Below are 22,867 nucleotides of genomic sequence, written 5' to 3' on the forward strand. Positions count from 1 at the left end.
GACCGAGTCCGGCGGACAATCCGATCGTGTGTGGGCTTCATCGGACCTTCAGCGGACTTTTCCAGTCGAAAATCTGACAGACTTTAGATTTGAAACATGCTTCAAATCTTTACGTCGTAACTCCGCCGGACCCAGTTCCTATCGAGAAATCCGCTCGTCTGTATGCTAGTCCGACGGACAAAAACTGATGCTAGGGCAGCTATTGGCTACTGGCTATCAACTTCCTTTTTTTAGTGCAGTCGCACGTCATCACGTACAAATCCGTCAGACTTTGGTGTGATCGTGTGTAGGCAAGTCTGTTCGTTCGAAAGTCCATCGGAAGTCCGTCGAAAGTCCATCGGAAAGACTGTCGGACCTTTGTTGCCGAAAAGTCCGCCCGTGTATACACGGCATTAGAGTTTTCATCATTAAAAAAAATGTTGGACTTGTAGCCCATGGTATAAACCAAGCCCCAGAATGAGCATATCTGCACTTATATCATACCAAAACCTAAAAGCAAAATTATAATATATTGTAGCTCACCAGTCCTTAGATATGGTAACTGCATTCGTTCCTTGGGTTTTTTCCCCCTTTATTTTTGCCTAATGAACCTGCAAATTACACTATTCCAGTTCCTTCATGGCTGTGTGTTTTCCTCTGTATCTATGGCAGGAACCATGGTTTTTACATAGGCTGAACTTCAAACATGTCTGTTTAGGTGCCTCCAAATAAGGAAGTAACAAGGGCACTTATGCTTTTCTGCTTTTGCAGTATATCTATTCCTATCTAGTAAAGATTTCCTCATAAAAAAATATTGAACTTATATCCCACAGTTTAAGTCAAGTCACAGAATGAGAATATCTGTACTTAAAGCAAATCTAAACCCAAAAGCAAAATCTTAATATACTGTAGCCTAACAATCCTTAGATGCATTAATTTTTTGCGTTTTCTAGGAAGTTGGAGCAGCAAAAAAAGAGATAGTAGATCTTGGAAGAGGTTGAGAATAATAGTAGGGACTTTTCTGAGAATACATACATGAACAGAATTTTTCAAAAACCAGAGTTTAGTGTCACTTTAAATGGGCTAGACTTTTCTGCATGCACAATGTACCCTTAATACAGAGCCAGTACTAATAATTTACAATGTACCTGGTTTGAATTTAGTCACTCCTTCTCCCACACTTTCCACAACCCCTGCAGCTTCATGTCCTAATATCACTGGAAATGTCATGTCACTTAAAGCCCCACTTATTACATGATCATCTGAGCGACATATTCCAGTAGCCACAATCTGCAGAAAAATACAAAATGATCTAACATGAGAACAAATCCAACACAATGGAAAATAGAAAACATTTTTACCATGCCAGCATTCCAAGTCAGGGTTGTTTTTTACCCCTCCTATTGTTGTAGCATCTTAATCCTTATGCTGCTAGCATTAGTAAATAGATAGAAAGGTACATTATTTATTTTTTTTAACCTTTTTTTTACATTTCTTCAGTTGCTTCCTGGTTTCTGGCATATGATGTCATACATATCAGGCAACTTCATGGGCATTTTTTTTTTCATCTGGAGGAGGGACTTTCGCAGCTAGGCACACCCTCCTGTCTGCATGCCTGAGCTAATGGCAGATGGATTCCAGGATGTCAATGCTACCTGAATTATCTGCCCTTACTCAAGATGGCCGGGTTGAAAGTAATTTATCAACAAAATAAAGAATGGAGACATGAATGGATGGATGAGTTTGCTTTGAATATAAAAAATGAATTAAATATGTTTAGTTAGTGGTGCTTAGATACAGTTAAATTTCAATTTAAAAAAATATACGCATTACTTTGTTATCCTAGACAATAACAATTATATTTCTGAATAAGCAGGTCCATACCAGAGATGTAAAATTGCTTAGGGCCATAGAGATATACAATAGTGTACCTGGTTTGGGCCGAACATGAGTTTGGGCCAAACATTGGCTGTTTGCCCCGTTCAGGGGACACTCGAATTTGCAGGGTGTTCGATGGGTATTTGCCTTGCCAAATGCCCTGCAATGCATTGTGCGCTGCCCAATCAGGGTGCAGTAAAGCTGGTTGTTAATTAGTGGGGCCGGGAAACCAGCCGCGGCATTCCTTAACAACTGATGAGTCGTCCGCTGTCAATGGGCTTCTCCGCTGACAGCTGAATAAAAAAAAAACATCTGCCGGTAAAAAAAAAAAAAAAAAAGAAGACGTGTGCCCCCCCCCAGTCCATACTGATTATAAGGGAAATTCCATGCCAAAATGTAAATAAAAACAGCATGGCCCCCCCCCCAAAATTCATACTAGACTGTTATCAGCACATGCATCCTGGCAGGTCAGGAAAGGGGGAGCTAGCGAGCGCGCCCCCCCGACCCATACCAGGCCACATGCCCTCAACATGGGGGGGTGCTTTGGGGCTGCGGGGTCTCTTCCTGGACTGTGATTGTGGGGGTCTGTGGGTCGGGGGCTTATAGGAATGTAGAAGCCCCCTTTAACAAGAGGGCCCCCAGATTCCAGCACCCCCATGTGAATGAGTATGGGGTGCATAGTATCCCTACCCATTCACCAAAAAAGTGTCAGAGTAATAAAAACACAGAGACAGTTATTGACCAGTCATTTATTAAAAAATAAATGAAGGCAAACTGCCAAATGGCTGGCTTGTGGCACCGCTCCCCTTGTGATGCCATGGACTGGTGCATGCTGGGTCAGTAATGTCACAAGGGGGTGGTGCAACAGTTTATGTCACCAGATGGCCCCGCCCTTACCTATATAAGAGCTGTTAAACGGCAAGCCAGCCATTCGGCAGTTTGCCTTCATTTTTTACTGTGATGGAGGAGGCATTCGGGGGTAAGCTGTCAATGAGTGGGGAGCAATTTTTTTCTCTTTTTCGGGTTCTGGTGGTGTGGCAGCGTCGTAATTGATGATGAATTTACATTGGGGGACACTTTTTTTATTTTTTAATAAAGGAATTGTGTTTTTATTACTTTTTTGGTGAATGGGTAGGGGTACTACATACCTCATACTCATCCACATGGGGGAGAATCTGGGTGCCCCCTTCTTTAAGGGGGCTTCCAGGTTCCCATAATCCCCCTGCCTGCAGACCCCCACAGCCACAGCCCAGGGTTGTGGGGAAGAGACCCTTGTAACCATCAACATGGGGACAAGGTGCTTTGGGGTAGGGGAGAAGCAGAGCCACCCCTGCCCCAAAGCACCCCCCCATGTTGAGGGCATGTGGCCTGGTGTGGCTCAGGAAGGGGGGCGGTCACTTGTCCTCCCCTTCCTGACCTGACAGGCTGCATGCTCAGATAAGGGTCTGGTATGGATTTTGGGGGGAGCCCACACAGTTTTTTTTTACTTTGGCATGGGGTTTCCCTTAAAATCCACTGTGGGGGGGACCCCATGCCATTTTCTTTTTTTTCTTTTTTTAAATAGCTGGGTGCCAGCAATTGCAACTGCGAGTCAATTTAAATGTGATTTGACTCATTTTTTTTAATTTAGAAATGTAATTTTTGCTGCAGCATGTTCCATACATGCTTCAGATGCACCACTTTACAGGCAAACTAAGGGGACCCCCATGCACTATATTTAAAGTTATTTTTCATTGCTATTTTTTCACTTTAAGCATCATTAAAATCACTGCTCCTTTAAAAACAATATATATATATTTTTTTAATTTGAATTGATACATGTCCCCCAGGGCATTACCCAAACCCCCATACCCCTTTTATGGCCAATTAATTGTATATAGGCCTTCAAAATGGGTACTTTTGATTTTTCCTGTTCGGATCTAATAGACTTCAATGGGGAGTTCTGCTGCAAATTGAACAGGGGGGGATGTTTGGCCCATCTCTAGTATACAGGTGTATAAGTATAGTATATAGGTATATAGAGAGCGTGAACACCCAGGCAATCCGATTCTGGTGCGGACAAAAAAAAAGGGTCCTGCACGATTTTGGTCTGAATGTGATGCAAATTCAGCCATACAAGCTGTATGGTTGAGTTCGCATCGTACAGACATCGTATGTGATCTGTACAGCGGTGCGAATCACATGCAATGTCTGATATCACTACAGTGTGAATGGCACTTAATATTTTGACACGTGCAGTAATGCAAATATACAGACTTGTTCAAACAATTATTACAACCTAAATATTTAGTATGTATTTAATAAATATCAGGAAAAGGTATCTGAAGTTTGTTCTGCATCATTTTCCATTGGCTTGTTGTTTTGACAACCAGAATGAATACTACTTTACAAAAAACAATATTCTTCTAAGCTAAAACAATAACAGTTAAATGCTATTCATGGAACGCCTTTCATTTTTGTCAATGAATGCATCCCATTCTCTGATTGTACAAGATGAAGAGTCAGAACTATGTAAAAGCGTACTGCATTTGGCTTCTAATGCTGAAGCCTGTTTACATGAACCCTTACTGCATGTTTATTTCACAATTCTTTACACCAGATAAATCATTTAATATACTCAACTGTTTAAATATCTTACATATTTAATTTTTTCAAAATTTGTAGACTTTTACAACAAAACTCAATTCACCTTGACGCGAACTTCATGACGTTTTGGTGGGGCAACTTCAATCTCTTCAATGCTGAGTGGTTGCTTAGGTCCCCAGCACACAGCAGCCTTGCATTTAATTACCTGTAAAGGTATAAAATGTGACAATATTTTTGATCAGGATAATAATGTTACCTACTTGTACTCTGAGGTGTAGTAAAACATATACAGTTTAAAAAGTAAAACAAGCATGTCTGTGCCTCTTCATAATATACAGATTTGTGTAATGGCAGAGGGGACAAACCGAGGCATTGGTAATTTGTATTTTGGGTCCAACCTGTAAAACGTTATCTGTGTACAAAACATGTCAAATAAAAAAATGACCACATTTATTATTCTGTTAGATAAATTAAATGTTCTAATACTACCGAAGGCCCAGGGGCATACCTAGAACATTTGGCACCCCCCACGTTAAAATGTAAAAACACCCCATTGTGCCCCCCTGCATACCTCTGCAGCCTTCAATATCTCTTTGTCACTACTGTGTACCCCCTCTCCACAACTGCACCTCTGGACTCCTTTACATTACACAGCACCCTGCACCTCTGGACCACTTTACATTACACAGCACCCTGCATCTCTGGACCCCTTTACATTACACAGCACCCTGCACCTCTGGACCCCTTTACATTACACAGCACTCTGCACCTCTGGACCCCTTTACATTGCACTGCACCTCTGGACCCCTTTACATTACACAGCACCCTGCACCTCTGGAGTCAGGAGTAGGATAATTTATTTTGCAGGTTTTTTTGGTAGTGGGTTATGGTAATGGCATCAAAATAGAAAGCTAAAATGATTTTTTTTTTTTTTTTAATATTTTGGGCCAGGAAATATCCATTAACATTTACCACCAAATGAAAGTTCAATATTTCCTGAAAAACAAAAACAAACAAGGTATATTGCACCTGGATACACTAAGTAGTTGTGATGATATGTACAGTTTTACTAACACATATCAAAGTTATAATATTGGGCCTAGGCATTAAAGAGGGAGTCCACCTGAAAAAAAATTATTAAAAGCCAGCAGCTACAAATACTGCAGCTGCTGACTTTTAATAAATGGACACTTACCTGTCCAGGAGTCCAGCGATGTCGGCAACCGAAGCCAAGCAATAGCTCGGCTCTTGGCTGCTGCCGCCGCCATTCTCGGTGAGGGGGTAAGGAAGTGAAGCTTTGCGTCTTCACTTCCCGGTTCCCTACTGCGCATGCACGAGTCGCGCTGCGCGTCCTAAGTGGTCCCCACTATCTCCTGGGACCTGTGTGTTTCCCAGGAGACAGCGGGGGGGTGCAGGAGGGGGTGTGACTCCCGCGGGAGTCTATTCCCGGAAGTGGGTGCAGATACCTGTCTAATACAGGTATCTGCACCCCCCTCCCCCCTGAAAAGTGCCAATTGTGGCACCGGAGGGGGGGGAGGAATCAGATGAGCGGAAGTTCCACTTTTGGGTGGAACTCCGCTTTAAGGTTTGTTTTGACCCTAGTCATGAAGGAGGTTAAGATTTTTTTCTTTTCTTCAATTAAAACAGAGGGGATTATTTACTAAAGGCAAATCCACTTTGCACTACAAGTGCACTCACTTGGAAGTGCATTTGGAAGTGCAGTCGCTGTAGATCTGAGGGGGACATGCAAAGAAAATAAAAAACAGAATTTTTGCTTGCACATGATTGGAACATAAAATCAGCAGAGCTTCCCCTCATTTCAGAACTTTCCTTCAGATCTACAGCGATCGACAGTGACTGTACTTCAAAGTGCACATTCAGTGCACTTGTAGTGCACAGTGGATTTGCCTAGTAAATCAACCCCATTTTCTACACGCTGCTGTAGCTGGTCTCTGCATAGCAGCTATCTGGGTTGTTGCATTCACAGCAAATTGATATTTTAATTGCTGACACTGCCTGCAGAGGACATAAGCACACGTCAATGTCCACAATTTCCCTACAGAATCATTAACAGATTTGCCTCCAGCCTTAAGCAGCCTCTGAGCCTTCAGTTGTGGAGGCTCCATCTGCTAAAAAGTTTTGAAAATCCTTGCGGGGGAGGTTGTCCCGGAGGAGTTGCAGGCAGCCACCATAACTGCCAGACTTAGAAAGACCATTTTGGCTCTTATTGATGTGGTGAATACCAACTTAAAAATAGAGGTGAAGCCTGTAGCTTCTACTAGTGCTGCTAGCAGTCTAGAGTCCTTTGGAGGCCCTAAGATTACTAAAACTTTTCCCATGCACAGGCTATTTGCAGGCTTTCTGGATGCTGCCTGGAAAACAGCAGATGACTTGTTTCCATTCACTACCCATTTGAGAAGGCCTTTATTAAGAAGTGAACTTTTCCCATAGTTGATCCTGCAGTGCCCTTTCTTAATAAAGCTCTAAAAATTCCTGTGGAGGGTAAACCAGTATTTAAGGATCCTAAAGCTAAAAAGCTGGAAAACCTCTCCAAGACCATGTTTTCTCTGGCAGCCTGGTATTTGAACCTGCCATGTTAATCTGTCAAACATTAGGAGACTAAATGCATGGCAAGGGATCCAGCTTTACTGCACACAAATCCTCTATTTGTGGAATCGCTTAAAGCGGGGGTCCACCTATCTATCGTTTTTTTTTTTTTGGAGGTCATTCACAAACTTTTCTTCTCATGATTATCTACTCACATGTTCTGTGTAATAAGTCCGCCTGTGTCCGATTTCGTTGTAAAGAATAACTTATAAAATTCACTAAAGGCGGTTTCCATCTTCATTGTGGGCATTTGAAGCCCACAAGCATGTATTTCCTGGATGCGGTGAATGCTGTGCTCCCAGCATTCACCGAGATGTTGTGATGATGCTGTTGCACAATGCATGCTGGGAAGCCTGAGACTAGCTCCCAGGGGACTGTGGGAGGTATGGGAGAGGCTAGAAACACGCCTACTCCCATGGGAGGAAAACCAGGAAGTGTTTAGAAGATTAGAAAAAAAAAGGTAATTACGGCGATTTAAATTTTTTTACACAACATGTCAGCATCTAGGCAAGGAAGAGAATGCATAGAGATAATGTTCACAATTTGGGTGGAACCCCGCATTAACATTCACGCCAACAGCCCTTTACTACTTTGTAGATGAATTGATGGATGTCTCCCATCTTATTTACCTATGAGTCTTCTATCAGCAAACTTGCAGAGAATTCTTTGGTTGAAATGCTGGGCTGCAGAGCAGACATGTGAGAAATGTTTGCTGTGCATGCCCTTCGAGGGTGAACATCTCTTCTGAGGATGTTACTGGGATTAAGAGCATTCATCTAACCCAACAAAAGAAGCCTAGGCCTCAAGCTGAGAATCACATTTCTGCTAAGGCAAAGAAGATTTTATTCCCAGGATTCAACCTCTAAAGCCAAACCCTAGCAAGGAGCTCAGTTTCACTAGGCCCCTAAGGACAATTTCTCTTTAGCATAAAAGGGTGCCCTCACTTTCCAAAGTGGTGGGACGTCTGTTCGACTTTACAAACATTTTGACAGACAGCATCTCAGATGCCTGGGTTTGGTAGTTGGTTTCAATGGGCCACAAACTGCCACCCCCCACCTTCATATCTTGCAAGTTCCAGTTTCACTGCACAGATTAGCAGACACTGGCCTATAAAAGAACGGCTTACTGTTAAATCAACATCAACTAATGTAACCAGTAACTGACAGAGTCAGAATTAGCTAACACAATAATAGGGATCTTATAATAGTGAGCTTGCAGCCCCTTAATGGGTGGGTTCACAATGCTTAATAAGGGGAAGTTGACTGAAGTACTAGGTACCTGATTAGTCAACAGCAGCCGACTTTCAGCAGGGCCCTTCTGTCAGTGGTACACAGTCCCTTTATGAATGTGGGTGATGAGTGACAGATGAGCTGCTAGGTAAGTGCAGTCTATAGAGATACCTGTGTGTGGCAAGAATTTAGGATGCATGGTTCAGCTCACCACTCCTGGCAGGTAGTAGGCCTTGTCCATGCACTTGGCTGTCAGCTGTTCCAGAGTCCCAGTCCTCACAAATGTCCCTCTCTGGCTTTCCCTGACTAAAGGCTCCCATGGCAAGGGTCTCTCCAGCTTTGGATTCCAGTACAGCAGGAGAAGTCTCAGTGTCTCAGCCCTTTGACACTTGGCTTACGCACAGACATCCAGCGATGGGTCTGCACTGCTCCAGGTGCCCAAACACAAGAGGCTTGCAGTGGCTCAGTTTCTTGGCTCTGTTGCTCACAGGGTGTAGCAGCCCTATCTTTCTCTCACTCTCTGTAGGACTCCTCTGGTGTAGAGCACAGACCCCAACAGTTGGCCAGCACCTCTTGCTCTCCCCTCTGCAAAGACCCCTAAGTATCCCCTTTTGCCTGGGAAAAATCTTGTCTATCCTCCTATGTGCCCAGGGAAAAATGGGTGCTGTAGTTCTGCAGCTGTTCAATTGGTTCCAGCTTCCCTGCTTCCTGAATGGCTCAAGTCCACTGTCAGGGGGGATGGAGGGGGGAAGCAGGAGCCGGAGATTTGTCACAGATCCATTCCTTAGCTGCAGTGAGAGAAGAGAGAGATGCTGCACACACAAACACAGCCCAGCGCTCTGACACAATGTACAGTGTGTGTGTGTGTGTGTGTGTGGGTTGGGGGTTCCACACAGCCGGCAGCAGCACCTAGCTACATGATTATGGGTTTTGTTCGTACATTACAACCTTTTAGTATTAAAGTACTGCACATAATGCAATATGTAAGGTGTTCTTTGGCTGAAAGCAAAACCATGTGAGAGATTGATCTATGCTTATTTTCATTACCATACAATCAAAATCCAGTTAAACATATGCTATTATAAGATTAATTGAAAAAAGATCTGATAAAGAAACTATTTGATGTAAATGTGTTTTGAATAGTTCTATTGCCAATATGTGTGTACTGTATAACACTCAAAAACAATATTTGTTTTTTAGTTATGCAATTAAATCAATTGCAGAAATGTAACTCTCTGAAATTACAAATTCAATTGAAAATGTACGAAACAAAAAGAAAGCAGATGTTTTTTGGCCTTTCTTATCAGCGCAGAATTGCAATACATTGCCAGCAAATGCACAGATGTACAAGACAGTGTAATGTTCTGTTTTACTATCTTGGATTCCCAGAACAGAAAATGTATTACTTACTCCAAGCCCCTAAATGATTGTGCTGGAAAAAAATATTCACACAAAGCCCAGTTAACCCTTCAGCTCCCAGAGATACTATGCTACACCCATGCAGACCTCAATTCAAAACAGGTTTTCACTGGTTAGGCTTTAAATCATGATACAAGTGTTATATTTGCATTCATGGAACATAATAGGATAAGTGTACTTTCAAAAAAATTAGGCTTATCCTGCCTGCCTAGTTCCCATCATCAAAAATGAAGAAAATGGCACTAAAGAAGAAGTAATAATCCATTCTTAAAATTTACATTTGTCCAGGTCCATTTCCTGTAATTATCGATATGTCACATCCAGAGGACTGCAAGGGAGCCTCAAAATCATTGTAGTAGGCTGTGTCAAACATACTAAGCACTTTCCAGTTATGGCAGTGCTGGAGAGACTTCGCCTCTGGTAAGCTAAACACAGGCAGGGAGTGACTTGCTCGGCACCTCCAGCATTCAGAAAATGTGTTGTAATCATTATGTCATCGACTATTATTTTGCACCTTGTCCAATCAGAGAACACCATGAATACCAAGCGACTCCCTATCATTCGGGAGGTTTTGGTTTATCCAGAGCTGACCTATTTTATTGCACTTAGGAATTCTATCCTGTAGTGTGACCATAATTATTTTCATGTTTGAGTGACCCTGTTTTTAGTTTCAGTAGGGTAGAATCTAAGTCTTTTGCAAATCTTGGCTATAATGTGTTTGGTTGCAGGAATAATTTGTAGTAGAATCTTGAAATGTGCATTAGTGATATCAGGTGGGTGTTTACTGGTGCTATGTTTGGGACCAGAGAGATAGTAAAACCATTGAGGTCTGAAATAATTAAAAAATGGCCAAAATGTATTAACAGCCGGGCAGGTCCGCCATATGTGAAGGTGGGTGCCTAGATCTGTGCCGACCCTGAAGCGTGTGGGTGTTAAGTTGGGAACAATTTGGCTACCCTGGTCAGGGCCAGGTACTATTGGAATAATACTTTGAAATCCGTTTCTAGAGCATCCATGTTCTGAGAACAGGACTTTGCGTAGCCCAGATTTGATCAGATCAGATACAAAAGGTGACACCAAGATCATCGGTCCATTTGTTAGTATAAGAAGGAGATAGGATGCTAGTCTGGAGATCATTGCAGAGAGGAGCACTGAAATCAGGCTTATTAAATGGGAAATGGGGGGGGGGGGGGTATGGGAGCATTTGTGTTAAAAAAATACTAGTCTGTAGAGCTGAGTTCAGGTGCACTTATAAAATAATTTGATAAATATTTGTAAATATCTCGAGATTTCCAGTCCTGGTTGTTTGAATTTCTCTTGCTGGACCTAAAAAGGTCTGATGCCATTCAGCAGTTTGGTGTAATCTAGGCAGATTCAGCTTAGCCCAGGTTTCAAATGAAGCAGGGGATCATAGCCTGGGTAGAAGGAAGGGTTGCATACAAATCTGAGTAGAGGGAAGTGCATGGAAAGCCAGCCATTTACATGATTGATTAAATCCCAGAGTTTTATTGAGTGCAATGTGACAGAATTTGAGATATGTTTATGGTCTGATGGTTTTACCAAGAGGATGTTATGTATAGATAAGGGATCATAGTCATCTGCTTCAATGCCTACCCAAAGTAGGGATTCCCAAGTGACTTGGTTAGGCTTGGTAAGCTGTGTGATTTGTGGATTGTGATAGTATTTCATGAAATTTGGGAGTCCCCATTTAAATTAGATTGGAATAAGGTAGATTCAGGGAATCTCTGTTTAGTTGTTTCTCAGATATAGTGAAGGACTGACTACTCATTGGTAGTACATGGAACCTGAGACCGGGAGAAACCGAAAGAGGTTGTAGAGTCTTCTTGACAACTGTGATTCTGAATATCCATGTAATATTAAGTGAGACCTGGAGGATTAGAAGGAAAGCTAATTTAGTTAGCATGGGGAGGTGTGTGTGTGTGTGTGTGTGTGTGTGTGGGGGGGTTATTTGGCACCATGGAGCGTGTTGTAGTATTTATTTAGGCTAATGCCAAGGTAAGGAAGAAATCGAGGTGCCCAGGTGAAAGGAAAGAAATTATGTAGGGTAAGAAGATCATTCATCTTGCATGACTTTTGATTTTGTTCCCTTTATTTCAAGGACAGAGAATTGGGCAAAAAGGTCAAGACCGCAAAGAAGATTTGGGGTAGAGATGTGCGAGAATATATAATTATATAAATGACAATTTTAAATAAAATCTTAATGTCAAGATTGCCTAAAGAAATTGGTCTGTTATTTAACTGAAGTTGTTGGCTTGGATGGGATGTACCTGAAAGTTGAAGTGATGGGTCTGAAATTTGGTTTCCAGATTTTGCAAACAGTAATTTTTTATTAATCTGGTTGTTGTATTCACATACCTCATATAACAGGTTTGTGTACCGCCCAAAGCATAATAGCTAATATTTTGGGAGAAGTGTTGAGTGTTATGTACTCTCTAAGTGCTACCTGTATTTAAGGACAAAATGACACATTGGAGAGAAGAGAGTCATTTATGACCCATGTGTATTCAAAATTCCTAGGGAGAAAGGAGGATAAAGTGGTCATGACCAATCCATGGTCTGATCACAGAACTGGTTTGATTTGGGATTCTAAAAGCAAGAGGGTAGAAGCACGTGGCATAAATATATAATGAATCCTGGAAAAAGTTTTGTGAGGGTATGAATAAAAATTATAGTTTTGACAAGCTTAGTAACACTTCCTCTAAATGACAAAAAGGCAATGGCTCCAAAATAAATTTGAATTAATTGTAAATGTTGGGGGATGAATAGTGATTTATCAAAATAAGGGTATATTACCTGATTATAGTCATTATATAGATTATACTGTTTCTTTATGTGTGCAAATAAACAAACTGAAAGGTGGGAGAGGAAGAGGGTTTGAGTGGTGTTAGGGGTGTATTATTAAACCAACGTGACCTCAGTATCATGTAAAAGGCTACTAATATAATGGGGGCGTGGCTGACCACGGAGCAAGATGGCCGTTTGACCCATAAGGTCCGCTCAGCCCTGGGACAATAAGCAACTCTCAGCCTGCCACAGCAGCCTTTCTCCCCTCTCTCCTGCACTGGAGGGGAGCTGGAACACCGAGGAACACAGCGATATGTCAAAGAAGAATTACCACTGCACATACTAGTCGCGCCGCCTCACGGACTTCTATACACAGAGAGGCACAGACACAGGCACAGGCATGCAGCGCAGCCAAAATGGCACCGGAGCGGCATCTCCCCCTCCTCCCACGCCAGCAACAGTGGCACCACAAGGCCCAGCACACAATCTGGAAGACATGGACAGCACTGAGCCCGACCTTCCACCTCATCAAAGCTCACCTGCTGACAGAGCTAAGCAGGCAGCACAGTCCCCGGCACCCTCTCCCTCCAAAGTCCTGCTGTACAAAAAACAGCACTGGGATGAACCTGAGGAAAGTAAAAGTACACAGGAATCCCTGGCTGCTCTCCATGCCACCAACCAGCCTGCCTCAGAACACACCCTGAAATTGATGCTAATGTCTCTGCAAAAGGACTTACGCAATAAGCTCCGCTTGTCCTTATCCTCCCTCCACTCCAGAGTGGATCAGATAGAGGAGAGTACAGAGAGAGGATTGAAAGGCTCTGAACAGAGCTCAGCACATCAGCGTACAGGGCACATCAGGGCAGAACACATCAGGGTACAGGGCACCCTGTACCCAGGGCAATAAGCTCCGCTTGTCCTTATCCTCCCTCCACTCCAGAGGGGATCAGATAGAGGAGAGTACAGAAGAGGCTTGAGAGGCAAATTATAGAACATACCACTGCCCACCATGAAGTATCTGTGTCATACTACCAGCACTTGCAAGAAATACGATTTTTACAAGCTAAAGTGTCCGACCTCGAGCACAGCTCCAGGAGGAATATATAAAGTTCAGAGGCATCCCTGAGACCATCAAACCTCCAGACCTCATCCACTACATTCAGCAACTGTTTCCCAAGCTTATTTCCCAACTATCACATAGACTGCGCTCACATGATCGTGAAACCAAATTACCTACCAGAAACGGTCCCGCAAGACGTGCTGGCACGTATTCATTTCTTCCAAGTTAAAGAAAAAGTCATGTCTGCAGCCCGCACTAGCGCTTCTCTGCCAGATCCTTACTCCTCAATCTCGCTCTACACAGATATCTCAGCTGCCACTGCACAGAAGCGAAGATAATTTTCACCAGTCATTGCAGTCCTCCGGGACCGCAACATCACCTACAAGTGGGGTTTCCCCACCAAATTGATGGTGACATTCCAAAGTCAAGCAACCACCATCTTCACTCCTAAAGAAGGCATTAAAAGATTGGTAAATTGGGGCCTCATCTCCTCACCCCCACCAGCGTTGGATTCACGGTGACAACAATCATCCGGCCATGGCTGTGACAACACCAACCACGCCTCGCCCCGCCCCGCCCTGCGACCAACTCCTTCGTTGACATTCCAGTCTCATTTGGGGCCCCCTATGTTCCTAAACAAGCGATTTGGACATCACTTCTCTTTTTAACAACATAATGTCCCAGATGAGTATTCTATGTTCTGCTTTTTTTTCTTTTTTTTCTTTATTTCAGTGCTTTTTTCTCTCACACTTCCCTGTGAATAACAGAGTGCTAAGCACTCTACCACAAGTTCTAAACTGTACTAAAAGTTCAAAAAGCTATCCTTATTGCTATTTACGTGTTCCTGTATCTACTATTCTACTAGTGATCAATAAGTGCTATTGTTATATGTAATAAACAGCACTCAGAAGTTTGGTTTGTGAATCAACAGGTGTTCTCCCCCCTCCCCCCTTCCGCATTTTAAAGCCTCATTTAACATAAACCCACTATGGCTCTTAACATTACCTCCCTACATGTCAAAGGCCTAAACTCCCTCATTAAGCATCATTTACTATGGAAAGAAGCACTGAGACTTAACGCAGATCTCCTGTGCGTGCAAGAAGCCCACCTCTCATCTCTCAAACCTCCATCTTGTTCTCATAAACACTGCTTCCACTGTTTCCACACTGCTTTTTTGCCAACTCCCTTAAAAAAAAAGCTGGAGTCCTCATAGCTATACCCTCTACAGTAGGGTTTCAGCTGATTCACCCAGAAATAGACATATTTGGCAGGTATATCATACTACATGCCTCTATCAACAACCATACTATGTCGATTGTCAATCCATATGCCCCCAATACCCGCCAAGGCCAGTTCTATAAAGCCATTATGGGGAAACGAACACCCTTCCGACAGCACGTCCTAATCATATGTGGAGATTTTGATCAAAATTGATCAAAACCCAATCCTTGACTCCTGCAACCCAATATGGAGACAATCCACCGCTCTCTCATCTCTACTTCTATCTGAAGATCTATATGACCCATGGAGATGTCTACATGACACTGAGAAGGACTACACCTTTTATTCGCACACGCAAAAGTCCTATTCCAGGATAGACATGTTTCTGGTGGACAAACATACCCTCCAAACACTACAAGATGCAAAAATTGACACCATCACGTGGTGTGACCACGCCCCAATTCCGCTTAAGCTCTTTCCTCTTTACCCTAAACAACTGAGGAAAACATGGAGGCTTAACACCTCCCTCATCTCTCGCCCCCATCTCCAGTTACATGTTGCATCCGAAATTGAAAACTATTTCTTGCTAAATGCCGATTCTGTGTTGAACCCCACTGTCTGCTGGAATGGGCATAAAGCATGTCTCAGAAGTCTCCTCTTTAAATTAGGGACGCATGAAAAAGGAACACAATGCTACCACCACAAAATTACTAGAACAAATATGCTCTCTTGAAATTTCACACAAAGCCAAGCCCTCCCCACTCCTAGAAAACAAACTACACAATACGAGAAGAGCTCTAAGTGAACACTTACACTCAAAATTTGACCTCTCCCTGAAAAGGTAAAACTACATTTCCATGCACACCATAACAAACCAGGAGCTTGCCTAGCAAAGTAGTTCAAACGCCGACTTTTACACACCAAAATCTCATACCTCATATCCACTAACCACAGTAGCCTCACTAATCCGAAAGACATAGCCAACCGATTGAGTCAGTTCTATGCCAACTTATACAACTTAGCCATCACCGGTAAAGCCCCCTCTCCCACACCATCTGATATAGCACAATTCCTAGATCACATGCACCTGCCATCTCTATCTCCCGAACAAATACATACCATCTCTAAACCCTTCTCATTTTCTGAACTTGAAAGCGCTATCGCCTCCCTTCCACTATATAAAGCCCCTGGACCTGATGGCTTTAGCAATGAATATTATAAACAATTCTCTACATTGCTAGCCCCTTATCTATGTAACTCATTCAATCATACACTCTCCACAGGCTCAATCCCTCCTGAAACCCTTGAAGCAACCATTACCACAATTCCCAAACCAGGCAAACCAGCTGATGACCCAGCCAGCTATAGACCCATCTCATTACTGAATACCAATACAAAACTCTACGCTAAGCTCCTGGCTTCACGTATTTCCGCTATCATCCCACACTGCCCATCCAGACCAAGTGGGATTTGTGAACGGCATGCAGGCATCCGACGGCACCCGCCAGTATATTGACCTGATGCAATCGGTCGAACACCATGAACGCCTTCTCTGTTCATCTCTCTAGATGCAGAGAAGGCGTTCGATAGAGTAGATTGGAATTACCTAAAAGCGGTCAGATTGAAATTTGGCTTCTCTGGCCCTATACTAAAAGCAATATTGGCTCTATATTCTTCCCTCAGCGCCAGAGTCATAAATTCAGGTATTCTTTCAGATCCCTTCTATATTACTAATGGAACTCATCAAGGCTGCCCCCTATCCCCATGAATTTTTACTCTTATCATGAACCCACTGGCATATTCCATTCGTACAAACCCTGCCATTTCCGGCATTGAGATTGGGGAACTCAATCATAAAATTGGACTTTATGCAGATGATGTGATCATCTCTATTACCAACCCCACACAATCTCTCCTCCATCTTCATCTTACCTTTTTAGCAAAGCATCTTTATACAAAATCAGTTACTCCAAATCCTGTATGATTGGAGCCAATATCGATCCTAACACCAGGCACAGACTCTACTCTCTCCTATTTAGGTATATACTTGACTACTCCTATTTCATTTTTCACATCTAGGAACCAAACTGCAAAAAACTGCACAAGATTTAAAAAGTGTTCAATCATCATGGGCCAGGCGCATTGCACTAGACATGTGCAGTGATGTTTTCGTTTTCATCTTTGTTTCATTCTTTTTTTGCTTTTTTCAGAAATTTGAAAATTTGGAAATTCGAAAACTCGAAAATCTGGAAATTCGGAATTTAAAAAATTCGGAAATACGAAAATTTGGATTTTCAAATTTTTGAATTTCGAATTTCTGAATTTTCGAATTTTCGAATTTCTGAATTTTCAAATTTTCGAATTTACAAATTTTCTAATTTCTGAATTTTGGAAATTCAAATTCAAAAATTCAGAATTTTCAATTTTCCAAATTTCAAATTTCCGAATTTTCGAATTTTTGAACTTCTGAATTTTCAAATTTCCGAATTTTCAAATTATCGAATTCAGAATTTCTTAATTTCAGAATTTTCGGAATTCGAAAATTCAGAAATGTTTAAATTTGAAAATCTAAAAAAAGAAAGAAAATCAGTAAAAATTTGAAATAATAATAAACTATTGAATTTCCGAATTTCCAATTTCCGAATTTCTGAAATTTCCAATTTCCGAATTTCCAATTTGCAAATTTCCAATTTGCAAATTTCCAATTTCCTAATTTCGAATTTCTAAAATTTCTAATTTCCGAAATTCCGAATTTCCGAAATTTCGAATTTCTGAAATTTCGAATTTCTGAAATTTCGAATTTCTGAAATTTCAAATTTTCCAATTTCTGAATTTCCGAATTTTTCAATTACCAAAATTTTCAATTTCCGAAATGTAGAATTTCCGAAATTCCGGATTTCTGAAATTCCAAATTTCCGAAATTCCGAAAATTTGGAAAATTCGGAAATTCGGAAATTTGAAATTCGGAGATTTCGGAATGAACTAATTTGTTAAAATTCGTTAAAAAACGAATTCTGAACTAAACTAATTGCACATGTCTACATTGCACTCACTAAGATGTGCCTTTTGCCTTATGTACTGTACATATTCTGTACTTCTGTTCCCTTCTTACAATGACATCTTAACAAACTACAAGCTATTCTGGCCGCCTTCATATGGAAAGGGAAACACCCCAGAAGATCTACCCCCTGTTCACCAATGTCTACTGGTGGGATGGAAGCTCCTAATATTTCAGCCTACTTTAAAGCAACCATTCTGGATCAAACCAAATACTGGTGGAAAGCAGATATGCAAAACCCCTGGATACAAATAGGAACAACAGTCATGGCAATTCACCCTAAACTGACTCTCAGTGCAATACTCCTACACCACAACAAAAAGCAAAGTTATCTTACCATAGTCAATGCAACTCTCAAAATATGGCAAGCAATCTTTCAACAATCAGGAGGCATACCCCACCAACTACTACAAGACATACCTTTCAAGGCTCTACAAACAATTCTACCTGATATCCCAATCTCAAACTGGCTTCATAAGGGCATCAATACAATTGGAGATCTCTACCATGACTCCCTGTTCCTACCCTTCCAGCACCTACAAAAGACCTACCACATCCCATCCAGAGACTTTTTCAAATACCTCAGAATCCGCTCAGTGCTCTCATGGATAATGTGGTCCAAGAATCCCTTCTTCTGGTTCCTTCTAAAATTCTACAATACAGACCATCCCTGTCTGAAAGGCATCTCCTATATCTATAGGCTTCTCACTAACCTGGCACCGGACACCAAAACTACTGCTATGCTGCAATGGGAGAACCTCCTTGAGTGTACCTACACACCACAGCAATGGCACAGCACCCTCAGAAGGCCACTGAAATTTTCCATATGTATCGCGCACTGGGAAACGGTACAAAAAATCCTAAATAACTGGTACCTTACACCTTCCAGGGATGGACTGGCCATCGGGACTACCGGGAGTTTCAGTGGGCCGGTTTCAGCGGCCGCCTATTGCATCGGAGGTCCGCGTCGATCTACCCATCAATCACCGACAGCTGGTGCCTGACGGGTAGATCGAGATTTAGCCAGCATGCAGAGTAGCGCAGGAAGCGTCTGTGATAGGTTCTCTCTCATGTCACACAGTGCTGCTCCCTGGCGGCCCTCCTCTCTTCTCATCCATCCCTATTTGCTTGTGACATCATCTGGGATGGACGAGAACAGAGGGGGGCCACCGGGGAGCAGCGTGACATGAAAGAGAACTTATTACAGACGCTTCCTGTGCTACTCTGCATGCTGGCTAGTAAACAATGTGCCCCATAATGTGCCATGTGCCCTGATGTGCCCCATAATGTGCCATGTGGCCCATCATGTGCCCTGATGTGCCATTATGTGCCCTGATGTGCCCCGATGTGCTATGTGCCCTGATGTGCCCTAATGTACCATGTGCCCCAATGTGCCATGTGCCCCGTGCCCTGATGTGCTATGTGCCCCATGCCCTAATGTGCCATGTGCCCCATGCCCTGATGTGCTATGTGCCCTGATGTGCCCCGTGCCCTGATGTGCTATGTGCCCTGATGTGCCCTGTGCCCTGATGTGAACCGTGCCCTGATGTGCTATGTGCCCTGATGTGCCCTAATGTGCCATGTGCCCCGTGCCCTGATGTGCTATGTGCCCTGATATGCCCTAATGTGCCATGTGCCCCATGCCCTGATGTGCTATGTGCCCTGATGTGCCCCGTGCCCTGATGTGCTATGTGCCCTGATGTGCTATGTGCCCTGATGTGCCCCGTGCCCTGATGTGCTATGTGCCCTGATGTGAACCGTGTCCTGATGTGCTATGTGCCCCGTGCCCTGATGTGCTATGTGCCCTGATGTGCCCCGTGCCCAGATGTGCTATACATAGTTACATAGTTAGTCAGGTTGAAAAAAGACACAAGTCCATCCAGTCCAACCATAAAAAAAAAAAAAAAACGTACAATCCAATATACCCAATACTATACCCACAGTTGATCCAGAGGAAGGCAAAAAACCCCAGCAGAGCATGCTCCAATTTGCTACAGCAGGGGAAAAAATTCCTTCCTGATCCCAGAGAGGCAATCGGATTTTCCCTGGATCAACTTTACCTATAAATGTCAGTACCCAGTTATATTATGTACATTTAGGAAAGTATCCAGGCCTTTCTTAAAGCAATCTACTGAGCTGGCCAGAACCACCTCTGGAGGGAGTCTATTCCACATTTTCACAGCTCTTACTGTGAAGAAACCTTTCCGTATTTGAAGATGAAATCTCTTTTCCTCCAGTCGTAAAGAGTGCCCCCTTGTCCTCTGTGTTGACCGTAAAGTGAATAACTCAACACCAAGTTCACTATATGGACCCCTTATATATTTAAACATGTTGATCATATCCCCCCTTATTCTCCTCTTCTCAAGAGTGAACAAATTCAGTTCCTCTAATCTTTCCTCATAGCTGAGCTCCCCCATGCCTCTTATCAGTTTGGTTGCCCTTCTCTGCACTTTCTCCAGTTCCCCGATATCCTTTTTGAGAACTGGTGTCCAAAACTGAACTGCATATTCCAGATGAGGTCTTACTAATGATTTGAACAGGGGCAAAATGATATCTCTCTCTCTGGAGTCCATACCTCTCTTAATACAAGAAAGAACTTTGCTCGCTTTGGAAACCGCAGCTTGGCATTGCATGCTATTATTGAGCTTATGATCTACCAAAACCCCCAGATCCTTCTCCACTACAGATTCCCCCAGTTGTACTCCCCCTAGCATGTATGATGCATGCATATTCTTAGCCCCCAAGTGCATAACTTTACATTTCTCAACATTAAACCTCATCTGCCACATAGTCGCCCAATTAGACAGAGCATTGAGGTCGCCTTGTAAATTGGAGACATCCTGTAAGGACGTTATTCCACTGCATAGCTTGGTGTCATCTGCAAAGACAGAAATGTTACTTTTGATCCTAGACCCAATATCATTTATAAAGATATTAAACAGTAAGGGTCCCAGCACTGAACCTTGGGGTACACCACTGATAACCTTAGACCAGTCAGAGTAAGAATCATTAACCACTACTCTCTGAATTCTGTCTTTTAGCCAGTTTTCTATCCATTTACAAACTGATATTTCCAAGCCTGTAGACTTTAACTTACTCATGAGCCGTGTGTGCGGAACTGTATCAAACGCTTTTGCAAAATCCAAATAAACCACGTCCACAGCCACCCCTCTGTCCAAGGTTTTACTTACCTCTTCATAAAAAGAAATCAGGTTTGTCTGACAACTTCTGTCTTTCATGAACCCATGCTGTCTGTTGCTTAAAATGTTTTTTTCCAGCAAGAACTCGTCTATGTGGTCTTTTATTAAACGCTCCAGTATCTTCCCGACTATAGAAGTTAAACTAACAGGTCTATAGTTACTTGGTAAAGACTTTGATCCCTTTTTAAATATAGGCACCACGTTCGCCCTGCGCCAATCCAGCGGTACTATTCCCGTCATTAATGAGTCCCTAAAAATTAGATACAATGGCTTTGAAATTACAGAGCTCAATTCTTTTAGGATCCGTGGGTGGATGCCATCAGGTCCAGGTGCTTTATCCACCTTTATTCTGTCTAAATATTTCTGGACCATATCCCTTTTGAGCCATTGTGGATCATTGGGGGCTGTGTCAATACCACCCCCATTATGCACATGAACTTCCCCATGCTCTTTTGTATACACAGAGCTGAAGAAAGTATTTAATAAATTAGCCTTCTCCTTGTCCCCAGTCACCCACTCTAGATTATTTTGTAAAGGGCCTACATGCTCAGACCTGACCTTTTTACTATTAATATATTTGAAGAATTTTTTGGGGTTTGTCCTACTATTTTTTGCGATCTGTCGTTCGTTTTGAATTTTTGCACCCTTGATTTCCTTTTTACATATTCTGTTAAATTCTTTGTAGCATTTAAATGACACTAGTGTTCCTTCATTTTTATATTTTTTAAAAGCTCTTTTCTTATTGTTTATAGCTTTTCTAACTTTGACCGTGAGCCACATAGGTTTTCTTTTTAGCCTTTTAAACTTATTGCCCATGGGAATATACTTTGCAGTGAGGTCCCAAACAGTCTTTTTGAAGAATTCCCATTTCTGTTCTGTGTTTATCGCTGCCAATATTCCCTCCCAGTCTAAGTCCTCGAGAGCAGCCCTCATCCTTGGAAAATTTGCTCTCTTGAAGTTAAGTGTTTTTATCTTTCCCTTATGTATTTCTTGTTTACAGCTAACATCAAATGAAATCATGTTATGGTCACTGCTACCCAGGTGTTCCTTTATCTGCACATTAGTAATAAGCTCTGCATGGTTTGAGATTACCAGGTCCAACAGAGCTTCATTCCTAGTTGGGGCCTCAATAAACTGGACCATAAAATTGTCCTGTACTAGGTTTATAAATTTTTGCCCTTTAACTGTCCCAGCAGTGCCATTACTCCAGTCAATTTCTGGGTAGTTAAAATCTCCCATTATTATCACTGTCCCAGCCCTTGCAGCCCTTTCCATCTGTGCAAGGAGCTGAGTCTCCACCTCCTCGTTAACATTGGGTGGTCTATAACAAACTCCAATGATTAACTTTGAACTACGCCCATCTATATGCAGTTCCACCCATAATGCTTCAGACTCATCACACTCTCCATCAATCAGGTCCTCTTTCACACTTGCTTTGAGATCACTTCTCACATAGAGACAGACCCCGCCACCTTTCCTTTTTACCCTGTCTCTCCGAAAGAGTGCATAGCCAGGAATATTAATAGCCCAGTCATGTGAGGATTGAAGCCAAGTTTCAGCAATACCGATTACATCATAGTTCACTTCATGCACTAGAGCTTCCAACTCACCTATTTTGCTTGGCAGACTTCTGGCATTGGTGAACAAACACTTTAATGCATTATTACATTTTGGTCTGGTGTTTTTCATATATTTTTTAGTAGTACAAATGGCACTACAGTTTCCAATGGCTGTTTGCAACATGGGAAATTTCTTGACACCTGCCATAACCCTCCCCCCATCTGTCCCCATTCCACCCTCCATTAATGTCTGACCCCTAACTGAC

At 42.5% G+C, this 22,867-nt stretch overlaps 1 protein-coding gene across 1 annotated transcript in view; it reads right to left on the minus strand.

The window, feature by feature from the left end:
* LOC141110091 (alcohol dehydrogenase 1) overlaps positions 1-22,867 on the minus strand; it is an 82,322-nt gene that overhangs the window by 28,153 nt on the left and 31,302 nt on the right. Inside the window, exons 2-3 of the mRNA XM_073601313.1 lie at positions 4,547-4,648; positions 1,128-1,269 (exon numbers count right to left, since the gene is read on the minus strand). Coding sequence (XP_073457414.1) covers positions 1,128-1,269; positions 4,547-4,648 — 244 coding nt within the window. The remainder of the gene's footprint in view (positions 1-1,127; positions 1,270-4,546; positions 4,649-22,867) is intronic.

This window comes from Aquarana catesbeiana, linkage group LG01 (genome assembly GCF_042186555.1).
Source record: "Aquarana catesbeiana isolate 2022-GZ linkage group LG01, ASM4218655v1, whole genome shotgun sequence".
Taxonomy (NCBI): Eukaryota; Metazoa; Chordata; class Amphibia; order Anura; family Ranidae; genus Aquarana; species Aquarana catesbeiana.